This window comes from Protopterus annectens, chromosome 14.part0 (assembly GCF_019279795.1).
Source record: "Protopterus annectens isolate FY-2018-M chromosome 14.part0, PAN1.0, whole genome shotgun sequence".
Classification (NCBI taxonomy): domain Eukaryota; kingdom Metazoa; phylum Chordata; order Ceratodontiformes; family Protopteridae; genus Protopterus; species Protopterus annectens.
The window spans coordinates 917,236,993-917,264,117 of NC_056748.1; the positions used below are offsets into that span (position 1 = coordinate 917,236,993).

Sequence of the window (27,125 nt, forward strand, 5' to 3'; positions counted from 1 at the left end):
TGTTTTAAGGAGAGTTTGAGTTTACTGAAAAGATGAAAAAGATGGGTCTTGAACCTGTCACATTTGCTAATATTGTTAATGAAGAATTTGACATTATTTGCATGTGTATGTCTGTTTACCCTTCCTTCTGCTCATTGTAGATAGAGTTTCTAAGGGGGAGTGGGTGGGATCTTTCCTGGCTGAGATAGTAAGGCATAGATTGCTTCACAAAAGATGATGATGTGATATTAATAACAATTCTGAATTCTAAGGCAGTTAGTGCTTGTAGTAATGAACTTTCTGCTCTCTCCAGTTGAACCCCATGCTGTACAGGGTATGTATAGAGACACTGCACTCAGTGATTGGTCAAAATAAGTGAGATGGAGTGAAATTCCAACAGTAGCTAGAAATTTTTCTAGCTATTATATGAGTCACACTAAAGGCCTTTCTTACTACATTTTGGCCAGAAGACAGGCTTCCATCTACTGCACTATGGTCCTTAATCAAAGTCTCATGCTCAAGTAACTTCCCCATGAAACAGCAAGTGCATAAACTGTTTCCTTTTTAAAGGTGACTTTGCTGTGTTTGCCTTTATTGATCAACTGCCCATTGATTTTATAATCTGAGTGGGTTAATTCTAACCCATGCTGAAGTACTGAAGTGTTGGTGAGGAAAATAACAACTGTACCAAGTACACAGTCATCAGCAAACTGGTGAACCAGATATTGTTTATTAATTAGATTAGAAGAAGCAAAAAAGGAGAGGACCAAGTACAAAGTCTCATCATATCTGAGTGGTTATTGAAACTGACATGGAGACCTAGGCAGCCATCTTCATCACTTAGGTATTAACCTTGGCATCAGAGAGTATATTTAAGATCCCCCTGTACAGGATACTGTCAGTGATACTGCAAGGTAAGGGTAATGTGCATATACAATGTCCCCATGTCTAGGGCAGCTGTCAATTGTTTTAAAAAGCTGACAAAGTTTAAAAGTAATTTCTCCCTTCTATTTTGTTCATATGTTAACCAGGTAAACCTATTGGTCACAACTGGCCCTTTTCTAGGATGACCCTGATGAATGATTTGCTCACAGTTATACATTACAAAAAATGGAGACTGACAGAATCAGACTCAGGGCTACAGAATAAAGCTCATTAGCAGCACATGGCTTTAATACAATGTGCTGAAATGTCATACTGCTTTATTAGTAGTGAATTGTCATATCCTTCTGAGCAAACATCCATCAAGTGCCGACGGTACAGGTATGAATGTGGGACCAATAGTTCCCAGCAGCAAGTTAAAGTTCACTGGGGTGATGATGGTAGGGGAGAATATAGTCTTGTTTTGAAATTCCATTTTTGCTTTCTTCCATGTTTGCTAATTTATTTATAAGTTTGTTAACTCACTGACTCCAATTTAGCTCAGGAAGTTTTCACTGTAACTTCCAATGGGTGGAGCCTGTGGCTTTTGACAGAATCGAATTATGTCCTAACATTCAAACAAATGTTCATATCTCTGGAAACATAGGGGCTATGGAAGAAGTATAAATGGCAATCACTTCAGCACAAATTATTTTTATAGTGGAAGTATTCTTTAGGTTCTAGGTGTTAAACTGTATTTTATAAGTCACCATAAACGCAGTAGCTATTATGTTTGCAATATTTTATAAACAACTTACAGTATCTCAGCAACCACTCAAGTTACATACATACTGTCAGCAGCATTTTATTCATCTAGCTGAGAGCTTTCATAAGAAATAATAATAAGCTAAACATGGAATATTCAGGAACTATTCTAAGGCTAACCTCCTGCTATTAAGTGAGAACCTGGCAAAATTTCAAGTACCCAAAAATCCTGAGAACACTGTTGCTTATGCTGAACTGTTCACAGTAATCCTGTACAAGCATGTTAATAGCTGCATAGAGGCAACTGTACCCACCAGGAAGAAGTGCAGAACTAACTCAAAAAACAAGCCCCCTGGTGGAATCACAAAATCAATAGGCTGTATAACAGGAGGAAGAAAATCATGGCAAAAATTAGGAGGTGCAGCACCCAGCAGGATAAAAGCACTCTCATTAAACTAAACAAACATCTCAGAGGACAAATAAAGTCTACCAAAGCCAAATTTGGGGTAAGTTTGGCCTCCCAGGCCAAGGACAACTACTAAGCATTCTTTAGCTATGTCCGCAACCTCAAAGGCAATACACAATTGTGTGCAGAGCTCACTGTACATGGAGCCACCTATACTGAGCCAGAAGATATAGAAAACCTCCTGGCTGACAAATTCAGCTCTAACTTTACCCCTCTCTCCCCCCTCAACCTTCCCTCAGGAAATGTCATCAAATATAACTCCCCCTACTATCACTAGGGAACAGATCCTTAATGGTCTCCCTAAGACCAAGAACACTGCATCAATGGGCCCAGACAGTATCCCAGGATGCCTTCTACATAGCATGAAACATAACCTATCAGGGCCTCCAGAATTACTATTTAATGGTAGCCTCCAAACCGGCTTCATGCCTCATGGATAGAGAAAAGCAACAGTCATCCCACTGCACAAAGGTGGGCCATCTACAGACCCTGGAAACTACAGACTCATAAGTCTCACTAGTCTTATATGTAAAGCCATGGAAAGAATTATCATGGAGATGATCAACAGAGATATAGTAAAACTCCAGACACTGGACCAAACCCATTTTGGTTTCAAGGACAGATCATGCCTACTCAACCTCGTGGACCTCTTTGACAAGGTCACCAAAGCAATGGATGAGGGGAAAATTGTGCACACTGCCTACCTTGACCTGGCCAAGGCATTTGACATAATACCCCACTCGGGTATTGTTGACAAACTCAAGAGATTAGGTACAAACTCATATGTCACCCAGTGGATAGCCAGCTGGCTCACAGACAGGACCTAAGAAGTTTGAATTGGGGAGTCCATGACTCCAAAGAGGCCAGTCACAAGTGGGGTCCCTCAGGGATCAGTCTTTGGACCACTTCTTTTTGGCATTTACTTCTCAGAAGTTAAGGCAAATGTCAGTGGTCTCTGGCTGACTAAATTTGCAGATGATTGCAAATTAGGAGCTGTCATCAAATCTCACACTCACACAAATGTTCTCCAGGAGAGGCTGACACAGACAAACAACTGGTGCCAAAGCTATGGACTAAAACTAAATACCAAGAAATGCATAATAGTATCCTTTGGGAAGTCATCCATCCCTGGTAACTACCATATTGACAACACACCCCTTAGAGTTGACCCAGTAGTCAGGGACTTAGGGACACACATAGATAGCATTCTAGCCTTTGACCATCATGTGTCTACAGTGGTGAGAAAATCATTCTATGTTGCACAACTTATAAACAAAGGTGTGGCATCTAAGTCCAAGGAGGTCATTATGCCATTGTAATCGGCATTCATCAGACCTGTCATTGAGTACAGCGCCCCCTTTGGTATGTACCTAACCAGGCATATCCAACAATTGGAACATCCACAGAGGTTCCTCTCTAAAAGAATACAGGATGTAAGTAAAATGTCCTGTGCAGACTGCCTCAAGGCCCTATCCCTGTATTCTGTCTCCTACAAGCTTTTGAGGGGAGATCTATGCCTAGCATACAGGGCCTTGTCAGACCCCACTCTAATGGACCTCCTGCATATCAACAAAACAAACAGCACCCGAATTACCCATTCTAAAGACTTTAACCTTGCCTGTGATATAAATAGGACCTGCTGGAGAGATAGGTATGTATTCCAGGGACTACCCCATCTATGGAACAGGCTCCCCATTCATGTGAAGCAGAGTTCCTCCTTAACCCAATTCAAGTGCAATTTGGACAATTGGGTGGGAAACTGGAAATTCATCCCTGGTTTGGCACCTGTGTCTCTAATGGACACAAGTAACCTGTAAATGGTTCATCTCCCAGGCCCATGCTTACCCTTATCAAGGGTATCAAAACTTGTCAGAGATTTGGGATGCATGGCTAGGCTTAAAAAGGCCCGTGTGGTCGTTAGCCTAGTAAACACCTATGAACCTGTAAGAGGCGAAGGAGTTCTTGGTTGTTGAGATATTTAGAAAAACATGATTAATATCATAAAAACAACAGTTAATATCTATTTACTTGCACTAGACAAAGGTCAAATATTAATGCAGTTGAGTTTGCCATTGTGTAAGCTTTAAGATGAAATCTTTTACAATCTTGTACATAGCATGGTTTTGGAATTATTGATGCAAATATGAAAAAGCAACATCTGACGCCTAGAGGTATCAGTAGGAGTTAACTGCAGATGTACCTGGAGGCATCACTCAGATGTAATGAGTTAAGCAAGACAGTAGACTAATTCAAATAGACACATTTTCAGTCACAGCCTTGGAATGTGATCATACCTCTCAACTGTCCAGACTTTCATAGAATGTCCAGATTTTTGCCTCTTATTTTTGGGGTGTTCCTCAAAAAAATTGCTTTCCTGGACTTTTGTGGCAAATCTGTGAGGACTGGATTCACTAAATAATGAGAGGCATTTGAGTTTCAGACTTCACATTATACCTCTCAACTGTACAGATTTTCGCATAATGTACAGATTTTTTCCTCATAGTTTTGGTCTGTTCGTGATAAAATTTGAGGCTTTCTGGTAAATTATTGAATACTGAAGCCACTAAATAATACTAAATAAAGGCATACATTTGAGTTTCAGACTTCATATCCTTCAGAAAACATGCAATAATGCAAAACATTTTATTGTAGCAAGTTTCTAAGTTTATAGGAACAATATTTAAATTCTATCCCTATTTTTGGGCCTTAGTCACCTCGTTATTTCTGGCTTTGTCCAGATCTCTTGCACTAAGAGGTTAAGAGGTATGCTTCACATCCTTCAGAAAATGCACTGCAACACAAAACCTTTTATTCTAGCAACTTTCTATGTTTATAAGAACAGTATTTAAAAATTGTCCCTATTTTCGGGGCATTGTCCCCCCATTATTTTTGGCTTTGTCCAGATTTTTGTGCTAAGATGTTGAGAGCTGTGAATGTGATATGGCGTACAGAACTGCAAACTGTATGAAAACAGTGACTAGGATTCAAAGATTATGAGGAAATATAACATAGGTTTAATGTTAATTATATTATATAACTGAAAAAATTAAACATGGTTTACAAGAATTTTGTATTCAGATCTTTCATGGGTTTCACATACACATCTGGAAAACAAGATTGTCAGCCTATATAAAATGTTATATTTAATCTTGTCACTGACAGCTAGTACACTATTATGGGTTAGTAAATAAGTTGAAAGATAGACTAGTTATTGCTTGGCACACGGTTAGCAATATTTCGGGGTGATTAGTGATGAGAAATTGTAGGAGTCTATGGACCTAGTGGATTCTCTGATTTGTTGCAAGATGTTCAAGTCTGAAAGAAAGACATTTAGGTCAGTTTGTAAGGAATGGGGAAGTTTATGTTTAAGCTGCTTAAAAAAGTCTTTTGGCTTTTCCCGATTAGGGGTTGCCACAGCCAAACTGCGGTTCGCTCATGATTGGCAGTGGATTTTTACGGTGCTGAGTTGCAAGCCCAACACCCAACCTTCAAAGAAGGCACGCCTGTTCACGCTTGCACCTACCTGCATGTCTTTAGTGTCACTCGACCGCGGGGAGGACATGCAGACTCCACACAGAAGGCGCTCCAGCCGAGAATCGAATGGGAGAACCTCTTGCTGTGAGGCAACAACACTAACCGCTGCACCACCGCGGCTATATGTTTAAGCTGCTGATGAGTAATATTTTTTCATGTTTTACAGTTGTAAACAGTGTTTTTAGGATGCCTCTGGAAGCAGAGTGGAAGTGCTACTGTTAGTATTGTGCTGTGTCATCTAGTTTGTTACAATTTTTCAGCAGGGGGTCAGGTTGCAATGAATTTACAACCGAGGCAGTCTTTATTATGTCACCACTGATATTGTATGTGTGTGTGTGTTATCTGTGGTGAATGCTGACTAGAATTGGTGCCTGATAGGGTTTTTGGAATGTTCATTCACACAGGTAACTTTGAATCCTCTGCTGTGGTTTCATGTTTGTCAGATTCAACTGCAATGCACTATCAGATGCAAACTAAAATCTTTATACATTATACTTTATACTAAATACAGAATATTTTTTTGTTGTTGTTTTAGTCATTTATGAATAGGGTAAAACCAGTAGACATGTGACTTTTGGAATTTGCCTAGGAACACCAGTCAAAAATCTTTAACTTTAATACATCAACTGATAATGTTGTTTATAATATATTAATGCAAATCCCGTAAAAGCTGAGTACAGAATTTTTTATATCCATGCTTTGTTTTTTTCCAACTACTTATACAGTAGCTGTGAAAACTATTTACTTTCTTTTTGTAGATTTTATGGAGGTGTAATACTTTTTAATATAGTATTTTTATTATTTTTCAAGTGAATTTTTTTATGTCAGCAATCATGATAATGATGATAGTACCTTCAGTACTAAGGGTGAAACTGACATTCACCAGCAGTGGTTATAAAGTGTTACAATAATCAAGACAGATATGTGAGTAAGGATTTAAAAAAGACACGCATGTAAAACACTGACCATGCTTACCTGGAGGATAATCTCTACTTGGTACCGATGGAGGTACTTTAACTTTTATCCTGAAAACATCAATGAACATAGTAAACATTCAGTAAGTACAATGAGATCCTTAGCTATTATAATATTTAGGTACATATTTGCAGAAACAACTTTTTTTGCAAACATCACTTAAAATCTACAAGTTTTGATAACTGCATAACATGGAATGCCCTTTTCCTTTTTATTATAGAAGAACAGTACTGTACATCTGTCTTATAATACTCTACTATTAATTTGCTATGGCATTTTTTACTTTATTTTTAGATTATGTAGCATAAGAGACAGAAACATATGTGTTAACTATTGCAAGCACTTGGGTTATATCAGCTTCCAGCAAGTTAGAGCAGTCATACGACAATAAACAGCACACTTTGATCTTTAACATAGTGGATTATGATTGGGTCACCAGTCATAACCTGCTTATGTGTCTGACACATGGATACCAAGAAATTCAGTTTGAGAGTGAAAGCTGGGTATTTCACTTACTCAGGGTACATACAGTCAGTTCTGGATTTAGTGTGGAGAGCAGGTTTGACAGCAAACACAACTAAATTTACATGTGGCAAGGATGAAGCTAGCTAATTAGAATTTCTCACTGAACATGATCTGGTGAGCAGAGGTTGTAAGAAATTGGCCAAGACCACACACACAAAGAAGCAAGGTCATACCTCTCAACTGTCCAGATTTTTACTTCATATTTTTCATCTGTTTCTCATAAAATCTGTGCTTTTCTAGCAAATGACTCAGAATTGAAGTTACTAAATAGTGATATACATTTCAGTTTCAGACTTTAACCTAGCCAGTGCATTTCTTTGTGCTGGTCCCAAGTCCGGGTAAATGGGGAGGGTTGCATCAGGAAGGACATCCGGCATAAAATGTTGCCAAATCTTACATGTAGACAACAGTACAGATATACATACCAGATCGGTCATGGCCTGGGTTAACAACGACCGCCACCAGTACTGTTGGCCGACAGGGTGCTGGCGGAAATTGGGCTACTGTTGGCTGAAGGAGAAGAAGAGGGGGAAGGCATGCCCGAAGGCAGGTAAAGGCTAGGACTGTGGTAGTGAGGTTTGGAACTTTGAATGTTGGCAGTATGACTGGTATAGGGAGAGAGCTAGCTGATATGATGAACAGAAGGAAGGTTGGTATATTGTGTGTGCAAGAGACCAGATGGAAGGGGAGCAAGGCTAGGTGTATCGGAGATGGGTTCAAATTGTTTTATCATGGTGTGGATGGGAGGAGAAGGAACAGTATGCTCAGAGTGTTTTGGAGGTGAAAAAGAGTGTCAGATAGAGTGATGTTTATGAAGCTGGAAATTGATGGTGTAATGATGAATGTTGTTAGTGCATATGCTCCACAAATTGGGTGTGCGATGGATGAGAAAGAAAAATTTTGGAGTGAGTTGGATGAAGTGGTGATGATTGTACCCAAGGGTGAGAGAGTGATGATTGGAGCAGATTTCAATGGGCATGTTGGTGAAGGGAACAGAGGAGATGAGGAAGTGATGGGTAGGTATGGTGTTAAACAAAGGAATGCAGAAGGTCAGATGGTAGTGGATTTTGTGAAAAGGATGGACATGGCTGTGGTGAATACGTATTTTAACAAGAGGGAGGAGCATAGGGTGACATACAAGAGTGGAAGGAGACGCACACAGGTGGATTATATCTTATGTAGAAGGGCCAGTCTGAAGGAGATTGGAGACTGTAAAGTGGTGGCAGGGGAAAGTGTAGTTAGGCAGCATAGGATGGTGGTTTGTATGCATGACATTGGTGATCAAGAAGAGGAGGAGGAGTGTGAGGGCAGCACCAAGGATCAAATGGTGGAAATTGAAAAAGGGTAATTGTGAGGTGGAGTTCAGGGAAGAGTTAAGACAGGCACTGGTTGGCAGTGAAGAGTTACCAAATAGCTGGGTAACTACAGCAGAGCTAGTAAGGGAGATGGCTAGAAAGGTGCTTGGTGTGACAGCTGGAAAGAGGAAGAAGGACAAGGAGACCTGGTGGTGGAATGAGGAAGTACAGGAGAGTATACAGAGAAAGAGGTTGGCGAAGAAGAAAATCAAAATAGTAACATTCATCTTCTTGTAAACTTGCTACAAATGTTTATCTGAAATGCCTTTTCTGGGAATGATGCACTTTGGAAAGTTGCAATGCATACAAATGTGACTTGTGTTAATCCTTCTTAATGTCAGTTTTGTTAAATTGTTGCACCTGGGCTGTACTGTTTGTGTGGCATTAGTGTTAGCATGCCTAATATCATCCTGATGACATTCCAACCAAAGAAAGATAAAGCCAGTAGAAATTTTGTACCAACCTGATTCAATGTGCAGTATTTTCACAAGTTTTTAAGTGCACACATCTTTGAAAGTCAGCGTTATGCTGACTTTTTGGAAGTATTTCTTAGATTTCTGTCAGGATACTTGTTTTGTCTCAAAACGTTGCATCAGTTCCGATAGCCTTAGGGTGCATCTCTGGTAAAGACGCCAGTTAGACATATCTTGACAGAAAAGGTGGTAAAAGGGAGGTTATCAACGGGAAATCACAAGCTCATATATGTTGTTTGGTGGTTTCTTGGTTTTCAACAGTCTTCTAATTAATACTGCAGATGGTATATAAGGGAAAAGTATGCTTTTTGCAGAGGATATGCTAATCTGCATTACATGAGACATAATACAAGTGATAAAACTGCTTATGCAATGTGTAGAAGAATGATCAGTGCAATGTGTACAAGAAGGATCAGATCAGTGCAACGTGTACAAGAAGTATTAGATGCATGGCTGTCCAGCTTCACTATGAACAGTAATTAAAAAGGAAAACCAAGGAAAAAAAAGGTACGGTTGGTAAGTTCATAGTAATAAAAAATATGAAAGAAAGCAGATCATCGTTACATATGTATTAAGACCGAACAAGTATTGCAAGATGTGAGCAGGAATAATTTGAGAGGCTGTGGTGTACAAGTAGAGACAGACCACCTTAACACACATCCGTTTTGCATGCTGTGTTGAACTCCATTTGGAGTGCTTTCTGTAGTTATGGAAATGCTATCCTTACAAAGACAGACATAGAGAGAGAATAGAAACAGTACAAAATGGTGGGAAGGGCAGCGCTGGATTTAAATGTATATTTGTGAGGGACAAAATATGACAAACTTTTAAATATATCAAGGCATCTACTAAAGATGTCAGGATCTTTCAGAAAAGCTCTCCTACTACAAAAGGACAGAATTCAGTGATACGAATTGAAAGGTCACCTTCCACACAACTACAAAAGGACAGAATTCAGTGATACGAATTGAATGGTCACATTCTACAGAGCTACAAAAGGACAGAATTCAGTGATACAAATTGAAAGGTCACATTCAACAGAACTATAAAAGGACAGAATTCAGTGATACGAATTGAAAGGTCATATTCCATAGAAGAAAACAGTTTTGGAGAGATGTAGCATGACCTATAACAACTCTTAATACTGAATTCAAATTTCGAAGATCTGTGAAATGGGCATGAGACAGAATGTGTGGACAGTCATGACATCTGCTGTAGGTTAACCATTATCTTCAGCATAACTGAAAGATTAAGGCATACGCACAGCAGTTGAATCAGATTGTCTTTACTTGCCATCAGAGCTAATGTCAGCATTCATCTGGCTAACTGACCTGAGTCCACCAAAGTTTACATGAATGGCCCTTTGTGGCAAAGCTAGTAAACTGGTAGTTAAATTAATGCAATATTTTTAAATTCTTCATTCTCCTCTTCTGTCACTGTAACAGCAATCCCAGTGTTCCATGTACTTTGCTGGGTCCACCTGCATTCCAATCAACCCCCGGTCCAATGCCTGAATTTTGAGCTGGGGCCAGTGAAGATTTTACATATGTCCTGATGGAGGTCATTGCTGTCATTCTTCAAGTCGAGGGTCTTGCACTTTTGGGCTACCTTGGTTCTCCCTTCCCATCTCCCTTGCAGTCCCCATGGTTACTTCTGAGAGGTAGGCATGCAATGGAGACATGCATATTATTCCTCCTCCATGGCAGCTCAGCTATGTCTTCACCCTTCCCCTCTTTGGACTACACCTCCCAACATTGACATCCCCTGCCTCCAACAGGGATTATCACAGGAGATGCCCACAAGACCACTCTCCTTATAGATGTAATGCTCATCCCTCCCTGCTGCTCTGTCATTTGCTCAAACCATCTGTGGTAATTAGGGATAGAACAATGTCATTACTGCAACTCCTAAGTAACGGTGTAATGTGAAAAGGATAAAAATGGAAAATATTCAGAAACCTTGGTAGAAAAATATTCTATTATTGTCCTATAAGTAAAGAAGAAAAGCTATGAGACTGTCAGTGAAAATAAATTTAGACCATCCTGCAAACTATCACTATTCAGTGAGAAATGCACCACTCTGACCACATAAAAAGGCAAATGACTTTAGTAGTAACATTGGCTTGGTGTAAGAATATTAGAAGTCAGTATAAACAAGCAGTTTGTCAACCACTGGCATAGATGTCTGATGACAGAGTTTTAAGTGGGTGTTCCTTCATTTTTGGCCAAGCTGTAAAACTTTGGCTATCATTGTGCTGAACCAACTTTTCATATTCAGTTTCATACCTTCATTTTTTCTTTACTACCATGGTAGTAGCACCATTTCTTCTTTGATCTACACATTTTGGTAAGACACAGCTGCCTTCTAGGTGACTGCACTTCTTTGATGTCTGCTGTTTTCGTTTTCTACTCTTATTCCTAATTCTTTTGGGTTACCACCAGTTAATGTTGATCAAGCATGCGAAAACAATCCACCCTCTTAGATTATACCATTTTTTTAATTAGCTTTATACTTTTAAACTCACCTGTGACATGGACGCCAGACTGGACAATGAATAATTTATATTTACATACATTTCTTTATCACTGTGTCATAGTAACATAGCATATTCTTGCATTATGAGCATCATAATGGAGGGGTGGGAGGTTGGCATAATGGTTAAGGTGTTTACCTTACAGACATAAGGTGCAGGGTTTGATTCTCACATGGGATAATTGGCTAGGCTTAAAATAGCCCACAAGGGCACTTAGCCTAGTACTAATCTATGAACCTAATCTATGAATCTATTTGATTTTCAGCACATTACAAATGTTTATTCCATCATTATTACTTTATGTATAATTTCATATTGTTTGCTGCTTTTGTGACTATGATAGATACATGTACTTTTGATTCTGACATTTGCAGAGTTAGTAACAATGCATGCATTTAGACACGGTCCTTCTCCTTACTGGAGAGAATTAATACAGTTGCATCAAACAGACGATTGATAAGCATGAAGGCCTTCAAGCGTTTGACATACATTAACACTGAAACACACAATTAAAATGGCATGTGCAAGCTAAGTGTTACTTTTTGTTTGCCACACAAAATGCACAATGACTTCTTTTTTCATACCAGTCCCATGTAGTTTTTCCAGTTTGTCGTAATAATGCAACTTGCTCAGTTTGAAACCTATGTGTCAATAAAAAACAGCCCTCATCTTAATAGAAAAAATAGATTATTTACAATCCTTATGGTGTTCTATATTGCAAAAAGAAATTGCATAAACGTTATAAGCATCCATGATAAGATTCCTCAAATTCTGTAATACAATATTAATTACTTTAACGATTAATGAGGTTATTTAATCTATTTGATTGTAACTTGACATAATTTACTCTCAAATGTCTATATCAAGTCTATGTCATGAGCTTAATACTTCTATAGTTTTCATAGTCTGCAATATAAATTATTTAAATGAAAAAATACAGAGGAGAAGCTGTGATAATTATTATTGCAAAAATACACTTTTCATAAAGGTATAAGCTGAAAATTAAATATGTGCTGTTGGCATATGACTGCTTAAGATACATTTAAGTGTTTTGTTTAAACATTCACTTCCACAGTAACTGTTTGAGATGTAAATATGTGCTGTTGGCATATGACTGCTTAAGATACATTTAAGTGTTTTGTTTAAACATTCACTTCCACAGTAACTGTTTGAGATGTTGATTTCATTATACTGTGTTTAAAATATTTCCTAATGCAGCCTAGCGATGTGATATGAAATCTTCTAAAACGATTTTCATAATTCGGCTATTGTTTTTGCAATACTTTACTGCAATACTGCTAATGAACCTATTTAATTGTACACAGTACTGATGTAATGTACCCTGTACTGTACTGCTCTTAAGTATAACAGTACTTCTAGATTTTTCTATCTCAGGTGTCTCTGTTCAGTGGACCTATCTAGGTAAAAGAATAAAAATAAAAATAATAAATGTATATCCTAATGCATGGCTCAGAATGAACTGTTTGCAAACTAATGGGAATCCTCACTCAGAATGGACATTGAAAGGATTCACAGAATAATAGCTCTGTTGATTCTGTGGGTGGTGGTAGATAGCTGCTCTTAGTTGATGGAGTGATTTGTCTCATGAATTCCTATAAAAAATGACAATCTGCCATGCTTACTTGTGACACAAACCTGTGAGTTTGTCTATAACTTCATAGAGGGACAAGTGTATTTTCTTTGGTCAGTGCCTATAGTCTTATTCCACAGTCAGAATCTGGATTGCTTTACCACTTAACACTAGGTCTATTACAAATAGTCTTGGGTCTAAATGCTGACTAAAGAAATTCCTATCCAAGTCTTGCTTGTGTTTCTGTAGGAGTCCATGATGAACTCCTACCCCTTAACTCTGTAACTCTTCTCTACTCTATTTACTACTCACCTCTTTTGCTTACATGGCCACAGTCCCTTTTTTATATTAACTTATATTTTTCTCTCTCATCTCCTTTTTGCTAAAAATAATCTCTGCCCTAACTTCTATTTCTAATATGCTGATTTTACTCTCTAGCCCTTCTCAGCTAACCTTATCTTATCAATTGCTCACTCCAAAATGCCAATATTCCATTGTAATTCTTCACTCAAATAATCAGTTACCAAACGTGTGACTCACCCTACATCCAGATTATTTTATGTGATGCCTCAAGTTTTCTTTGTGTTTCCCGATATGCATTTTGATTATGTATTTTAAGATGTATTTTAGGGCTTTTCTCCCTGGGCCTCCTCTGAAGTTGAGTACAGTGGGCCCAGTCAGACCTTCTGGTAAACAAATGTTAATAAATAAATAAATAAATGGAAAGTAGGACATTCTGAGGTGGTGACATTGTGACACTACATTATTGTTAGAGGCTATTATCATTAACAATGATCCAGCTGTCCTGCTGAATCAGTAGAAATCAAATTTCATTTAAAAATACATAGATGTATTTAGGATAAAAATGGTAAATTGTTATAAATGGAATAAAAAAAAGTTTAGGTTACCAATAAAAATCTCAGGAAAATAACAGCACTTAGAAAATGTAATATCTCAATACATCCCCCCCATCTAATTTGTAAAAGAAATGTCAGACCATGCATAACAATAATTATGTTTATTCGTGTTATACATTAGACGGGGAAGGACTGCAAGCATATTAGTTTTTTCTACAATCAAGAAACACAAAGAACACTTTATATTACACAAATCTTCATTACTTATTATCACTTTTTGTTGATCAAATACAGCTCTTATAATCACTAAAAGAACAGCTTAAACAATACACTCAGGTGTTCCTGATAAACAGTGCCTGCAAGAAAGTGCACAGTATGTTGACATGCATACAGCCCAGCACAGTGTAGGTCTGTGTAAACAGCAGCAGTCTGGTTTGCATTTTACAGGTAGTGTTAAAATGTAATTGTTGCTCAAGAAGGCATAAATAGTGCTTAATATTTATAAGCATCTCTGCGTATTTATACACATATTTTTATTTCACTTTAGTTGTTCTGTTTGGCATAGAATGAGATCTGTCAGTTTCAAATATTATCTGTCACTTGATACGTGGCAGTGGTGGTGGCACAGTTGTCTTTGGTGCTGCAAGAACAAAAGGCTGTGGGTTCTATTTCCACTTAAGGTGATTGGATTGCTGACAGTGCAGTGCAACATTAGGGGGTGCTGCACTCCTGAGTGTGTCATCCTTCAGATGAGATGTTAAACCAAAGTCCCATCTACCTGAGGAGGAGGTAGCTCAGGTGGATGTACAAGATCCTACTGCACCTATTGAAAAGAGTAGTGGGAGTTCCTCAATACTTTGGCCAAATTTCCCCTAGTAAAATAAATGCCACCTTAGGTCTCCCCTGCAAAGAGGCCACTAGCCTAGTGGATGAACACACTCAACAAAATAATAAATAAATAAACAAAAAGTGTCCAATTAGGTCCCCAGTTAACACCATGTTACATGAATAAAGTTGTCCTACCCAACCAGTTATCACCACTCTAACTGAATAAATAGATAGAGGACAATAATTTCAGGAAAGTCTCACCAATCAGATATGCTTTTAGAATTTCCCATGCTTGTTCATGAGCATTATTGTCATATGCTTTCCCAACATCACAAGATAACATTTTGCCAAGAGATGCATGTTCCATGTACAATCAACAACTTCTCTAATCAATAATAATAAATCTTATACTTGTTTTCCCAGTAATTCTATAGATATGTTGTTCTACAACACTAACCAAAATCTTACTCAACCATTTTTGTGATAGCTTCATAAACTTCATAAAAATTCTGCTTTCTTTTTCTGTAGAAACCGTAATACTATTTCAAAAGCCTCAGGCCAATGGACTATTTTCCTTTAACCCACAATTTAACACTGTCAAAAAATATTCTTTGTTAGCCTCAGTTAAGGCTTTATAAAATGTATATCCTTTACCATCAATTCCCATTGCTGGTTGATGTGGACTCATCTACTTTGATAGTGTGTGTCTGGTTTGGGAGCCAGTTGGCAACCCATTTTACAACAAAGGGTTTTATGTTCAGTTTGCTAAGTTTATCATGATGCCTGAATGTGGGATTGTGTCAAAAACCTTTACCAGGTCGAGGTATGCTGTGTGCACGGATTTGCCCTCATCAGTGGCCTTGGTCACATTTTTAAAGAAGTCCAATCCACCAGATTTAACAGGCAGGATCTGCCTTTTACAAAGCCAAATTGGGTGGGATACAGGATTTGGAGGTCACTTATGGCTTTATTTATGAGGTCCATAATGACACTTTCCATGGCCTTACAGATGAGGCTGGTCAGGCTTATGGGTCTGTAGTTCCCCAGGTCTGTTGCTAGACCACCTCTGTGAAGGGGAATAACTGTTGCTGTTCTCTATTCTACAGGAACAAAGCCTGTGGGTAGGCTATGACTGAAAAGGGTACTTAGTGGTGATGTTAGTTCATGTTTTAGCCAGTTTAGAAGGCATCCTGGGATTTTTGCCTTGGACAAGGTTTTGAGGACCTGCACTTCAGATATGTAGGGTGGAGAGAAGTTTGGGAGAATGATTGTTGTAAGTTAGGAGGGGATAAGGGAGTGACATTTTTGCCATATCTATCCATTAGCAAGTTTGCTATCTCTGTGGGGTCAGTGTGTGAGATACCATTGGTCATTAGTTCGGCACATGCTTGGGTCCTTCCCTTAATGTTAATTATGTAGCTGTAAAATGCCTTATGGTTATCCTAGGCTGTACTTGCTAAGTTCCTCTCAAAAGGAGCCCTTGGAGGATTTGACAAGTTGTCTTATTTGCCTGTTGAGCCTGTGGAGGGTGCTTTTCCATTGTTGGGGCCTTGCCTTTATTTTCTTGGACAGCAACTTTTTGAGATTATTGTAAAGTTTGCTGATGCTGGATGTCCACCATGGCAGCTTATTTTCACTTGAGGCTCTGGCTTTGATCCTTTCTGGTACAGCTGAGATTATACATTTAAGCAAGTGATGGTACAGGGCTTTAGTGTAATCTTCAGCGTAGTTACCACTTCTAGCTTGGGGTGGGGCTTGGAATGCATTTATACGTTCACCTAGGAGGGTATAGTTTCCCTTGGTGAAGTTATTTAGTCTGATTTCACCCTCTGTGAGTTCTGGTGTTAGTGCAGCTCAAAGGTGACTGATTTGTGGTCAGTTTTAACTAATGAGGGTGCAACAGTTGTGGCACTGCACCTGTTTGACATGTTGATGAGGACCAGATCTAAAATATTTGTTCCCCTTGTCAGGGTATGGACAATTTGTTCCAGGGCATTTGAATTAACAAAGTCAAGGAACTTTAACGCTAGTGAGTTAAGGCTAGCGTAGGTTTCTTAGTTGATGGCAGGATAATTGAAATCCCCCATAACCAGTGTGTTCGGTAAAATGTGGATTTTCTCCAGTTTGGTCAAGTAGGCTTCATAGGCATAGTGACCCATGGAGAAGGTAATCTATAACTGGCTATGACTTGAATGGGGGTCTTGCCCACTGTAACCTGGACCTGGAGTAACTCCACGGAGTTGTCCAGTCTAACTAGATGGGAGGTGAGTTTATCTCTAATATAGATTGAAACACCACCTCCTTTGATTTTCACTCATTCATTTTGCAGTCTAAAGGTGTGGAAGGTCCTCTTTGTCATTGTTTTGCCCTTAATTCAGTAAATGATTTTGATCAGCATTATCTTTTGATGAAATATCTTCTTCCTAAGTCACTACATTCCCATGCTTTTCTTTTGGTATCACACAAGTTGCATTACCTAGGAAGGCAGCAAATTATTGTTCTTACAACTATGTGCACAACAGGCATTTCAAAAGAAGCCCAAGAAAGCCTGAAATCTGCAGAATAGTTGCTTGGCTATTATGCCACTTAAATACAGATGAAATCTTTAGAGCTGGATACGACCTTCTAACAATATACAATACCATACTGTACATTTTCCAAATCATATTTTTATTGATTTTAAATATAGATTCCAAATTATGTTTAAGACTAACTCATATAGTTTTTGACACAGAAAGTATGTAATATTTTCCAATTTATTTTGTGGATAAGGATGTCCCCCACCCCTGCAACAACAAAAAAAATTCTTGGAGCTGAAAAACTCTTAACATGGCATCATGAAAGACTGATCTCATTAATGCCTCACTATGTAAATTAGTTATTAGCTATTTCTTGCAGATGAAGTATCTTACATTTAAAACTGTCATACGTGATGAAATATCAATAAAACCTACAATGCAAGTAAATAACTTGCAGCTTTAACATCAGGATTATACGTGGAAATTAAGAACTCAAATATGCATGGAAAGTGGAACACTCCACCTTAAAAAGGTGACTCAGAATAATTACAGAGAGCCTCAGCCAGTCCATGAGTACACCATCTACTTTCGGAGTTTAATTTGTTTGCTATTTAGTGAGTTACATATACTTACATTTAAGTCCACAGGGGAGAGAGGAATGTTAATTGTCTCCTTACAGACATTTTCTTGCCGAACATTACATGGGTAGCCTTTTTGGATTTTGCTTGCAGAAACCTATGTGATGGTATACTAATGACAACACACACACACACACACACACACACACACACACACACACACACATGCTAGAATAAAAGACATCTGTCTTTCTTTCACCAATAAAATAATTGTATTGCATCAATAAATGCATGTTTTATGAAGGGGATCAGTGACTGGGAACACATCTGATTAGTGTTTGTCCATTTCTTGGCAATGTAATTGGGCACCAACATCTACTCACATGGTAAGAGCCACATGGAATCTACTTCATCTACAGATGTCAAACAGATGTTATGTAGTAGGGTGCTCCATATAAAGGTGCCATCAGACCTGAAGACAAAGGTATAAACTACCTTGATTACTCTGCTTTATATGTCACTTTCCTGTTGGCATAGATATTCAGTGATTAAAATGCTCAACCTTTGATTTAGGCACCTTCTCATATTACTAGACTCATATAAGATTTCCTCTTTTGCGGTCACTCATAAACCATCCAGTATAAATGTCTCATGCAGTTGATCTGATTCTGAGCTTGCATTATGAAAAGTAACCTCTCCATTTGGGAGGTACATGGTTAATACTCTTGCTGAGTATCAAGAAATGCACTGGATGTTTAAGAACAAGCAGAGGGGTGGGGTTGTGTCTCAGGTGCAGCTGATTAAGATATAGGGCTGAAAAGCAAACTGAACCCAAATAACTAGACAGGTAGATCTAGATACTGAGGAAGTTAAAATGTTAACTAGGATGCTACAAAGTTATGCTTACAATTAATGATGGTTTTTGTAAAGCTGGAATAATGCAAACTAAAGCCAAAAAAAGAAACCTAATTTCTGGAAAAGTACCTGCAAAAATGGTTATGTCTTTTATAAAATAAAAAGGCTGCATTTAGAAGAAGAAATCAGGCACTCAGAAGTAGCTCAGTCTAATTGTAAGTATAGATTAAACTTTACTGGTAATAATCTGTACAAGTATTGTAAGCCATATGCTTTAGAAGCCATGATATTTGATTTCATTTTAAGAGTGGCAACATGTTGGTTAACTTTATGGCACTAATTTCTTAGTTTTAAAAGACATAAATGAAAGAATAAAATAGCCAAATGTAGTTCTGTTCTGTAACTAGCTGTTCAGTTAAACATGTTTACCATAACCATTTTGTTACATGCTGTGTTTTTTAATTATTAACTTAACATATTGTATATTGTTTTGCATGCCCTGATCATTACCCTGCAAGGCAGGCAGAAACAGAAAGTGCCTGTGTTTTGTTACAGCAGTCCATTTGCTGTCTTTCAAAAGTATCAAGTTTGTTTTAAGAACTTATGACTTAGGCATGCTGTTGTATGATAAACTAAATTCTCAGACTTGGTGGGGATCTTATAGTGCACTGTTGCTACCTGTCAGTTTACTGACACAGGCATGCTTGATAACAGAATATTGGTTACTCTCTCTCTCTCTCTCTCGTTGTTGTTCTTTCGGCTTTTCCTGGTTAGGGGTCGCCACAGCAGAACTCCGATCCGCTAATGATTGGCAGTTGATTTTTATGGTGATGAGGTGCCAGTCTGACGCCCACCCTTCAACGAAGGCATGCCCAAAATTAAGTGATTGGTTACATTTCTATAGGCATTGGGCAGTAACCTTTGTTCTATAGCCAGATTCTGAAAGGAGGTCCTCACATGTCATCACTCCTGATTCATAAATACAAGGTTGGATCTGTCACACATTGCAATGTTTATTGCTAAATTTCTCTTTTTATGGCTGCACCCAGCATGGGTTAGCAATGTGGGATTATAGGAAGCTTCAAAACGGCAACACAAACCAGGAAAATCACACAAATGGAAGGTGAAGTCTTCGGAGCTACAAAAATATAAAATTTATTAACTGCTTCCATCTTCTAGGATCATAGGAAGTTACTAGGCTATTGGCCCTGAGGCCCTTATAAGCCTAGCCAAGAGTTTAGCCCATGTTTAGACAAATCAGCACCCGATGCCCCTGTCCAACAGGGACACTGGTGGAATCCCAGGGATGTATTTTCTATTTCCCATCCAGTTATCCAGGTTGTGCTTAAAAATGGGTAAAGCGGTACACTGCTTGACATGGAGAGGGAGTCTATTCCACAGATGGTGAATGTCTGGGACATAAATCTATCCCACCAACAAGTCCTATTGATGTCACAGAGAAGATTGAGGCCGTGCGTGCAGGTTGCTTGAATGGAGCTTGACTTGTGGATATGGTGGTCCCATCAAGGCTGAGTCCGAGATCACCTTATATGCCAGACAGAGGTCAACTCTGAGAAATCTGTATGAAACTGAGTACAGAGATAGCCCTATCTGTGTATGGTAGATTTTTGAGGCCCTGGATTCTCCTGGTGAGGAACCTCTGTGGTTTCTCCAGCTGCTGCATGTGCTTTGTGAGGTACATTCCGAACAGGGCATTTTACTCAATAATGGGCCCTATAAGGGAAGAATACAGGGATGTTATGACCTCCTTTTCCCTGGATGAAATACCCTTACTTATGAGGTGAGCCATATAGAAAGCTATATACTTTGTGAGATTAATTTGTAGCTAGTGTCTCACTAAACAGCTGATTAGATCTCCTATTTAGAGTGCACAACTTATGAACATTTCAGTGGATGCTGTATTAAAAATGTGACTGTAGTGATGGCAGAAGCTGTACATTCATAAAAATACATTTGCATTTCACCATTTTCAGTGTAAAGGATGGCCCATGTTCTGGTTATGCTAGAGTTATTATGTAAACAGACTTGAGGTACATGAATGTATGTTTAGATTCTAGTTAATTGTTAAAAAGAAGGCAAGTGATTGCTTAAAAGTGCACCAGTTTCTGGTGATGTTGCAAACATTGTACATGTTGCTCAAGTTTTTCTTTTCCTGACATTTGCTTTCTTGATGCCTGTCAAGTTACTTGCATGAGATATCACTTGTCCCTCTTTCTTCTGGGCACTGTTCATTTGGGTAGCTTCCCCAGTGTAAATGCATGAAAAATATTAACTGTGTTCATGTTTGGGGGGAAAACTGCACATTAGCCTTTTCTAAATGTTGTACAAAACTATTATCTTATTTCTTAAATATCTTTAGTACATTGTGTAACACAATGAGATTAATATTCACTGCTGATAAAATGAAAACAAGTCATTTTCTTTTTACTTTGTTCTCACTTGTGTATTTTTACATTTCAGTAGTAAAATTCTCGGCTGGAGTGCTTTGTGTGTGGAGTCTGAATATCCTCCCCGCAGTTGAGTGAACATTAAAGACATGCAGGTAGGTGCATGTGTGTATGGGCATTCCTTCTTTGAAGGTTGGGTGCCGGGCTGGCAACTCGACACCGTATCCTTAGCGGACCAGTGATCTGCTGTGGTGACCCGTAACTGGGAAAAGCTGAAGGACAGTATAGTAAATGTTACACTTTAAGTATTTGAAAAAGTAGTAACTCAACTAGTAAAAACTCACTTAAAAAGTTGTGCTGAAAGGACTTTCTTTCGTTTAACTTGTATTAGAGATAGCTCTGTTATCTGCATGCCTCGGTTTACTTGGAGCTCTCTTTGAAAGAGTACATTGAAAAATAATGGTGTAGTATTCTTTTACTATTGCTCACAATTTCCTCATAGTGAATTTTAAGGAGATAAGCTTACTTTTGCACTAGGCAGTCATATAAGTTGTAAAGTTGAAGTACTACAAATCAGTATGAAGATCTATATTGTGTTAGGTAAGCGTTTTTGGGCCCATGTCATTACCAGGACTACATCATGAATGACCGGCTTGTGTAAATGGTTATTGGATTGTTTCTGCTCCCATGCAGTGGGCAGATCTGGTATCTATTCTGATGTTTGCATTCATTTACATTTTTAGGACCCCATTTAGATGTAGAGATATTTCATAGATAATGACACATGCAGTCTTCTATTTATTAAGAACAAACAAGCTAATTGTTTTTACCTGAAGCAAAGTTTAATTTAACAAGTTTATTCAAATGAATATGGGATAAACCTGTTCAGCCTTCAGTAACAGCACTGCATTGATGGCCTTAAGAAGAAATAAAATAAATCTGCAGTACTGTGGTGCCATGAAGAAACTTGTGGTCAGTGAACTGGCTGTGATGTGGTGAGAGATGCTAGGAAATAAATGCCCAGAGTTGCACAACTTGACAGTGCTTTGTCCTGGCACAAGTGGCAACTGCTTCAATGTGGTCTACCAAAAGCACCTCTAGGGTACCTTACTGGCAGTCTTGAGAGAGAAACATCCTAATCCATTCTGCAAGTGGAACTGGGATGAAGTATTGCGTTCCCCTGTTGCTCCTTGATGAGTGTCGCCATGACTTTTAATAAACCGTAATCAGTAACCCATGCAAGTCCAGCAGCTGTCCAGATGGTTCCTTTTTATATCTGTCTCCTCTCTCCCTCCTTTTTGGTTCAAACGTGCATTTCAGTACATTTTTGGGACCCTATAAAGAAATGTTTTGTAACATGTTACTATAACATAACATTTTTGGGACCCTATAAAGAAATGTTTTGTAACATGTGACTATAACATAACCTTTTTGGGACCCTATAAAGAAATGTTTTGTAACATGTGACTATAACATAACCTTTTTGGGACCCTATAAAGAAATGTTTTGCAACATGTGACTATAACATAACATTTTTGGGACCCTATAAAGAAATGTTTTGTAACGTGACTATAACTACTATGTGAACTTCTATCACTCATCTCTTTGTTGCTATCTCCTCTACTGCATTCATGAAATATGAATGCATTGCATTATTATTGTCTTTTTTATATTCATAATATATGCATACAGTTATATTTCTCCTTTTGAATCCAGTTTGTCATTTCTGTGAATGTCCGTTTGACTTTGTAGAATTTATTCCAAAACTTTACTGTCTGTCTTTGGTTTCATCTGAGAATGGTGAAAAACAAGTTTCTGACTAAATCTTTACAGTTTACATGACTGAGAAAGTTTATGAACAGTATTTCACTAAAAATAATGAAGTGAAATTAGAAGAATCACAAACTCCGCTGAGCAAAACCAGTCTTTATTTCATAGAAACATGGGGGTGGGGTAGCATTTTTGTGAAGGACAAAGCACCATAACCCCAATGCAGATAGCTGCATGTTCTTCTTAATATAATAATTTCGAGTCAATGTGAAGGAAATTTACTCCTTGGAAGGCTTTCTCTGCTGAGATGCACATGAGTTACAGTTGCAATGATCCTTTGAAATTGAAGCCGACAAATTTCATTGCACGTGGTGCCAGTTTTGCTACTCAGTTTATAGTAGAAAATGGCTGAAAAATTTGTATCACATTTAAGCTTGCCATAGAACATGGGAAAGCTTTTTGACTGGTCACTTTTTGTCAAAAAAATGATGAAAGACTGATTTATGTCAATTTAACAGTTGGATTATATATTTTATCTTAAATGACATTTCAAATGTCATTTTCTTAAAAAAACTGTGTTTTTATATGGTACAGTTATTGTACAACTATCTGGTGTCTGCAAGCATGACTATTGCCAAATCTTCTCTAGCCCATAGAACAGTGTCCCCTTCAACCAATGATGAGGCCAAGGACAGTAGGGCAGTTCTGCATTTGCCACCACTAAGCAATCCCATTAAAGTGAATGAGGCTATGGCCCAGAGAAGGGGCAGGTAAAACCTGGGTGATGAGGTGGAAGTCGTGGGGAAGGACTGTAAAATGTTGCTCCTTAACCATTGTGCAGCAGCAGCTCTAGCACATGGATCGCTGCTGCTGCTGTTCTTGTCAGTGTAGCGTGTGTGTGTGTGTGTGTGTGTGTGTGTGTGTGTGTGTGTGTGTGTGTGTGTGTGTGTATACGCATGCATTGTATCATACTTGTGCTGTCTGTGCCACTCCCTTCTTACTGCTATACTCGGCATGTGGTGACATGTTTCTGGTAGTGGCACATGCTATGCTATGCATTCCTATTGGGTTCTGTAACACTAGACTGGCATTCAAAGCATCATCAACCTTATGGAGGCAAAGACTATTGTGCAATGTGATTTGGGATCATGCATTACAGCATGAGTGGCCCTAAACACCTGAAGGGCACAGAAGTTGCTTATTCTGTGCCTCCTTGCAATGATTTGTATTCCATGGTGCTGATTTATCATAGTGTCACAGTCTGCTGTTCTATTCACTTCCATGGGGTGGTGCTCCACTGTTTAGTATGTTGTACATACGTAGGGTGGGCATGTTGCTATTTATTTGTGTCATGCCAGATCAAAACAATGAGTGTCCTTCCTACCAGCCCCTGGCACATAATCCTGATGTTTCTCTCTGTCTACATCACGTTCAGTACACTGTAGATCATTATGCCATTCATATTTGATAGCTACGTGAGTCTCTGGATCAAGCTCTTTTCATTTCTCTTCATCTGCTACAGAGATCAGAAGCTATTAATCAGTCTTTCCCTCTCTCCCTCTTTCTTTCTCTTTTATATATGCAGAGTTGTGCACATAAGTCTGTATGCATCTCAGTCTGTATACTGCTTTTTATATATGGAAATTGATACACAACTCTCCATATACATTCACTGTCTTTCTAGCTCATTTGTTACATAAACATTTATATGCATCTTATTGTCTCTCTGCCTCATTTGATATGCAGATGTCTCTATTCTACTGTCTAACTCTTTATGCATACTTGTGCAGAAATGTCAATCTACATTCCACTGCCTTGTTTATGGCTTTGTTTTTCAGTGTATGCATAGTTGCACACACGTCTTTGAGTGTCTTTAGGCCAATATGAATGCACACACACACCGATAACCATTTCCCAGCTCTTTTTACAGATGAATAGTAATAAACATAATGTATACATATGAATACAATTTTAATTAGAAATATCTAACAATTCATATTGTTAATGGGAGTGTGAACATTTAACAGGTGTACATGTATTGGGATTTGAATGCAAATATTTTTATGAGTGTTGTCAGCTTTTCATATACAATAACAAGCCACAGTAAGTTGACCTCCCTCACCCTTAAAAGAAACAAATGACACTTCACGTGTGTGTGTGTATTTTAATACCAGTATCGAGAGTAAACTAATTGCTCATGTACAATTAGTTTTCCCTTTTTTGTACTGAGTAAATAGCTCTAGTTATTTTACATCCTATGGAAGTGACAATATCAGTAGAACATGCTGCTTTGTTAAACAACTTCTGACAAAAATTATGATTTTGATATAAATAAATAAATATTTTGTATTTGTAGTTCAGAAAGTTAAGGAAAATGCTAATGAGCTTCATCCTGCAGTCCTGGGTTTGATTCCTTGGGTCACCTTTAATTTCTGATACCTGACGCACAGTAACAAACCTGCTAGTGACTAACTGTTGAACTGCCCACATTACCTCTGTGTAATATCTTATGCTTTAAACAAAAACTTTTGTCGCTCACCTATGACTCCATGCATGGCTTGATGCAGGGTTGTGTCCCTACCCAATTACATTGTCGGACAAATCTATTCCTTTTCTCTCAGGTTGTGACCTGTGAGGTACTAGATTTAGAGGCTGAGGTGACCCCACAGCAGGAGGGGTAGCATACAAAAATATTTTGGATATCACTCAGGACATGGCATTTATATTTTATTTTTTGTCAAATGGAACTTTTTTGTGAGTATTATGCTCAGTACCTTCACTTGCAAAATGTGTGACCATGCGCAAGTCCCTTAAACTGGATAAGGGCTCACAAAGCAATCGCCAGTTAACACTTGAATTAAAAAAAATCACACCATTTTGATGCTTAGCACTGTGCTGTGATTGTAAACATGTGTACTCAAATGCACAAAATAATTATGATCACACATAAGCATCACTGAGTGGCATTCCTTAGTTATGTCAAACTATCTGAAAATTGCTGCTGGCACAAAATATCTAAAACTCAAAAATACAGAACTTGGAATTTGCCCTTTTTTGCTTTGGATCTTGTAGTTGGTACATATGTGTTGCAGGTGGGTAAGGGTTATGCAAGGGTGCTTGATCCCCTGCATAAAATGTTTTGTTTTTTGATGTTTTAAGTTTAGATATTTTGAGCTACACCTGTATCACTGCACACAATACAACAGAGTGAAATACTGATAAAAATATGGCCACACTACACCACACCTAGATGCTAGGATACCTCCTGGTAGAATGCAATAGTAGCTTTCATTTTTATTTGTAGGTTTGCTTCAGTAGGCTAGGTGTTGGATGTTTTCAGTCTTGGTGTTGCTAGCAAGTCTAGCAATGTGCCTGTAGGTTGAATGGAATTTGATTGAGCTTTGTGAATATATTACTGTTCCATTTTTCTGGCAATCTTTTATTAATAGCCAAGATCAAAGAAAGTTTTCTCTATTTAATCAGAAAGTGAAGGTTAATCTTAACTTACTGTTTGAACTTTCGTAACAATCCACCATCATTTTTCTTGATATCGCTGACAATCTTTTGAAGCTTCCTAAAAAGAAAAACAGTGTAATAACACACACAAACAATTCATGATGCTAAGTTGAATAAAAATGTATTTGTGCAAGCAATGGAAAACAAATGATAAAAATGCATGTCTTGATATTTTAATACACTTTCACAGAAAAGTGGTTGCACAAATTGTTTAAACAAATACTGTAGCTGTTAATTGTGGCTTTTGCACAGTGTTCCTGAAAGCTGCAAAATGTTATATCGATACGCATTTTATGTAAAATCTGTGTAGTCAGAACAAGGACTACAGTTTACAAATTGAGGCCACTGAAAAATTGTGTGCATAGAGGTGAAATTAGAAGATCAAATGATGGTGTAAAATTAATGTGGTCTCTCCCACATCCCCTGCTACAGTACTAATTATATAATTATAAATGTATAGGTTGACGTTACTTAAAGAAAAAAAATGGGCATTTTTTGACTATAAAGTGCTTTTCTCCTTTCTTTGTGCCTTTGGAATACAAAAATTGCATTTTAAAACCTTGCTTAAATTTCTTATATTAGAGTACTTTAGATATAATCAAGTGCTATTGCTATTATAACGCTGTAGTGAGATGACTGTATCAGTATTTTCATTTTGGAGAAGTTACTTGAAATTGCAGTTCCAATAGAATGTCTTTTGCACACACAGTCAGTCTTTCCAAGACACAAATGCATTT

The 27,125-nt window shown here is 38.1% G+C and overlaps 1 protein-coding gene across 8 annotated transcripts in view; it reads right to left on the reverse strand.

The window, feature by feature from the left end:
* The window catches only part of BLNK (B cell linker), a 964,832-nt gene that overhangs the window by 314,222 nt on the left and 623,485 nt on the right, over nt 1-27,125 (reverse strand). For 4 of the 8 annotated variants that reach the window (XM_044056708.1, XM_044056707.1, XM_044056711.1 and 1 more), the window contains 3 exons: nt 26,381-26,446; nt 12,051-12,107; nt 6,581-6,630 (listed from right to left, as the gene is read on the reverse strand). In XM_044056708.1, coding sequence (XP_043912643.1) covers nt 6,581-6,630; nt 12,051-12,107; nt 26,381-26,446 — 173 coding nt within the window. The remainder of the gene's footprint in view (nt 1-6,580; nt 6,631-12,050; nt 12,108-26,380; nt 26,447-27,125) is intronic. The other 4 variants (XM_044056709.1, XM_044056713.1, XM_044056712.1 and 1 more) reach the window with 2 other exon arrangements.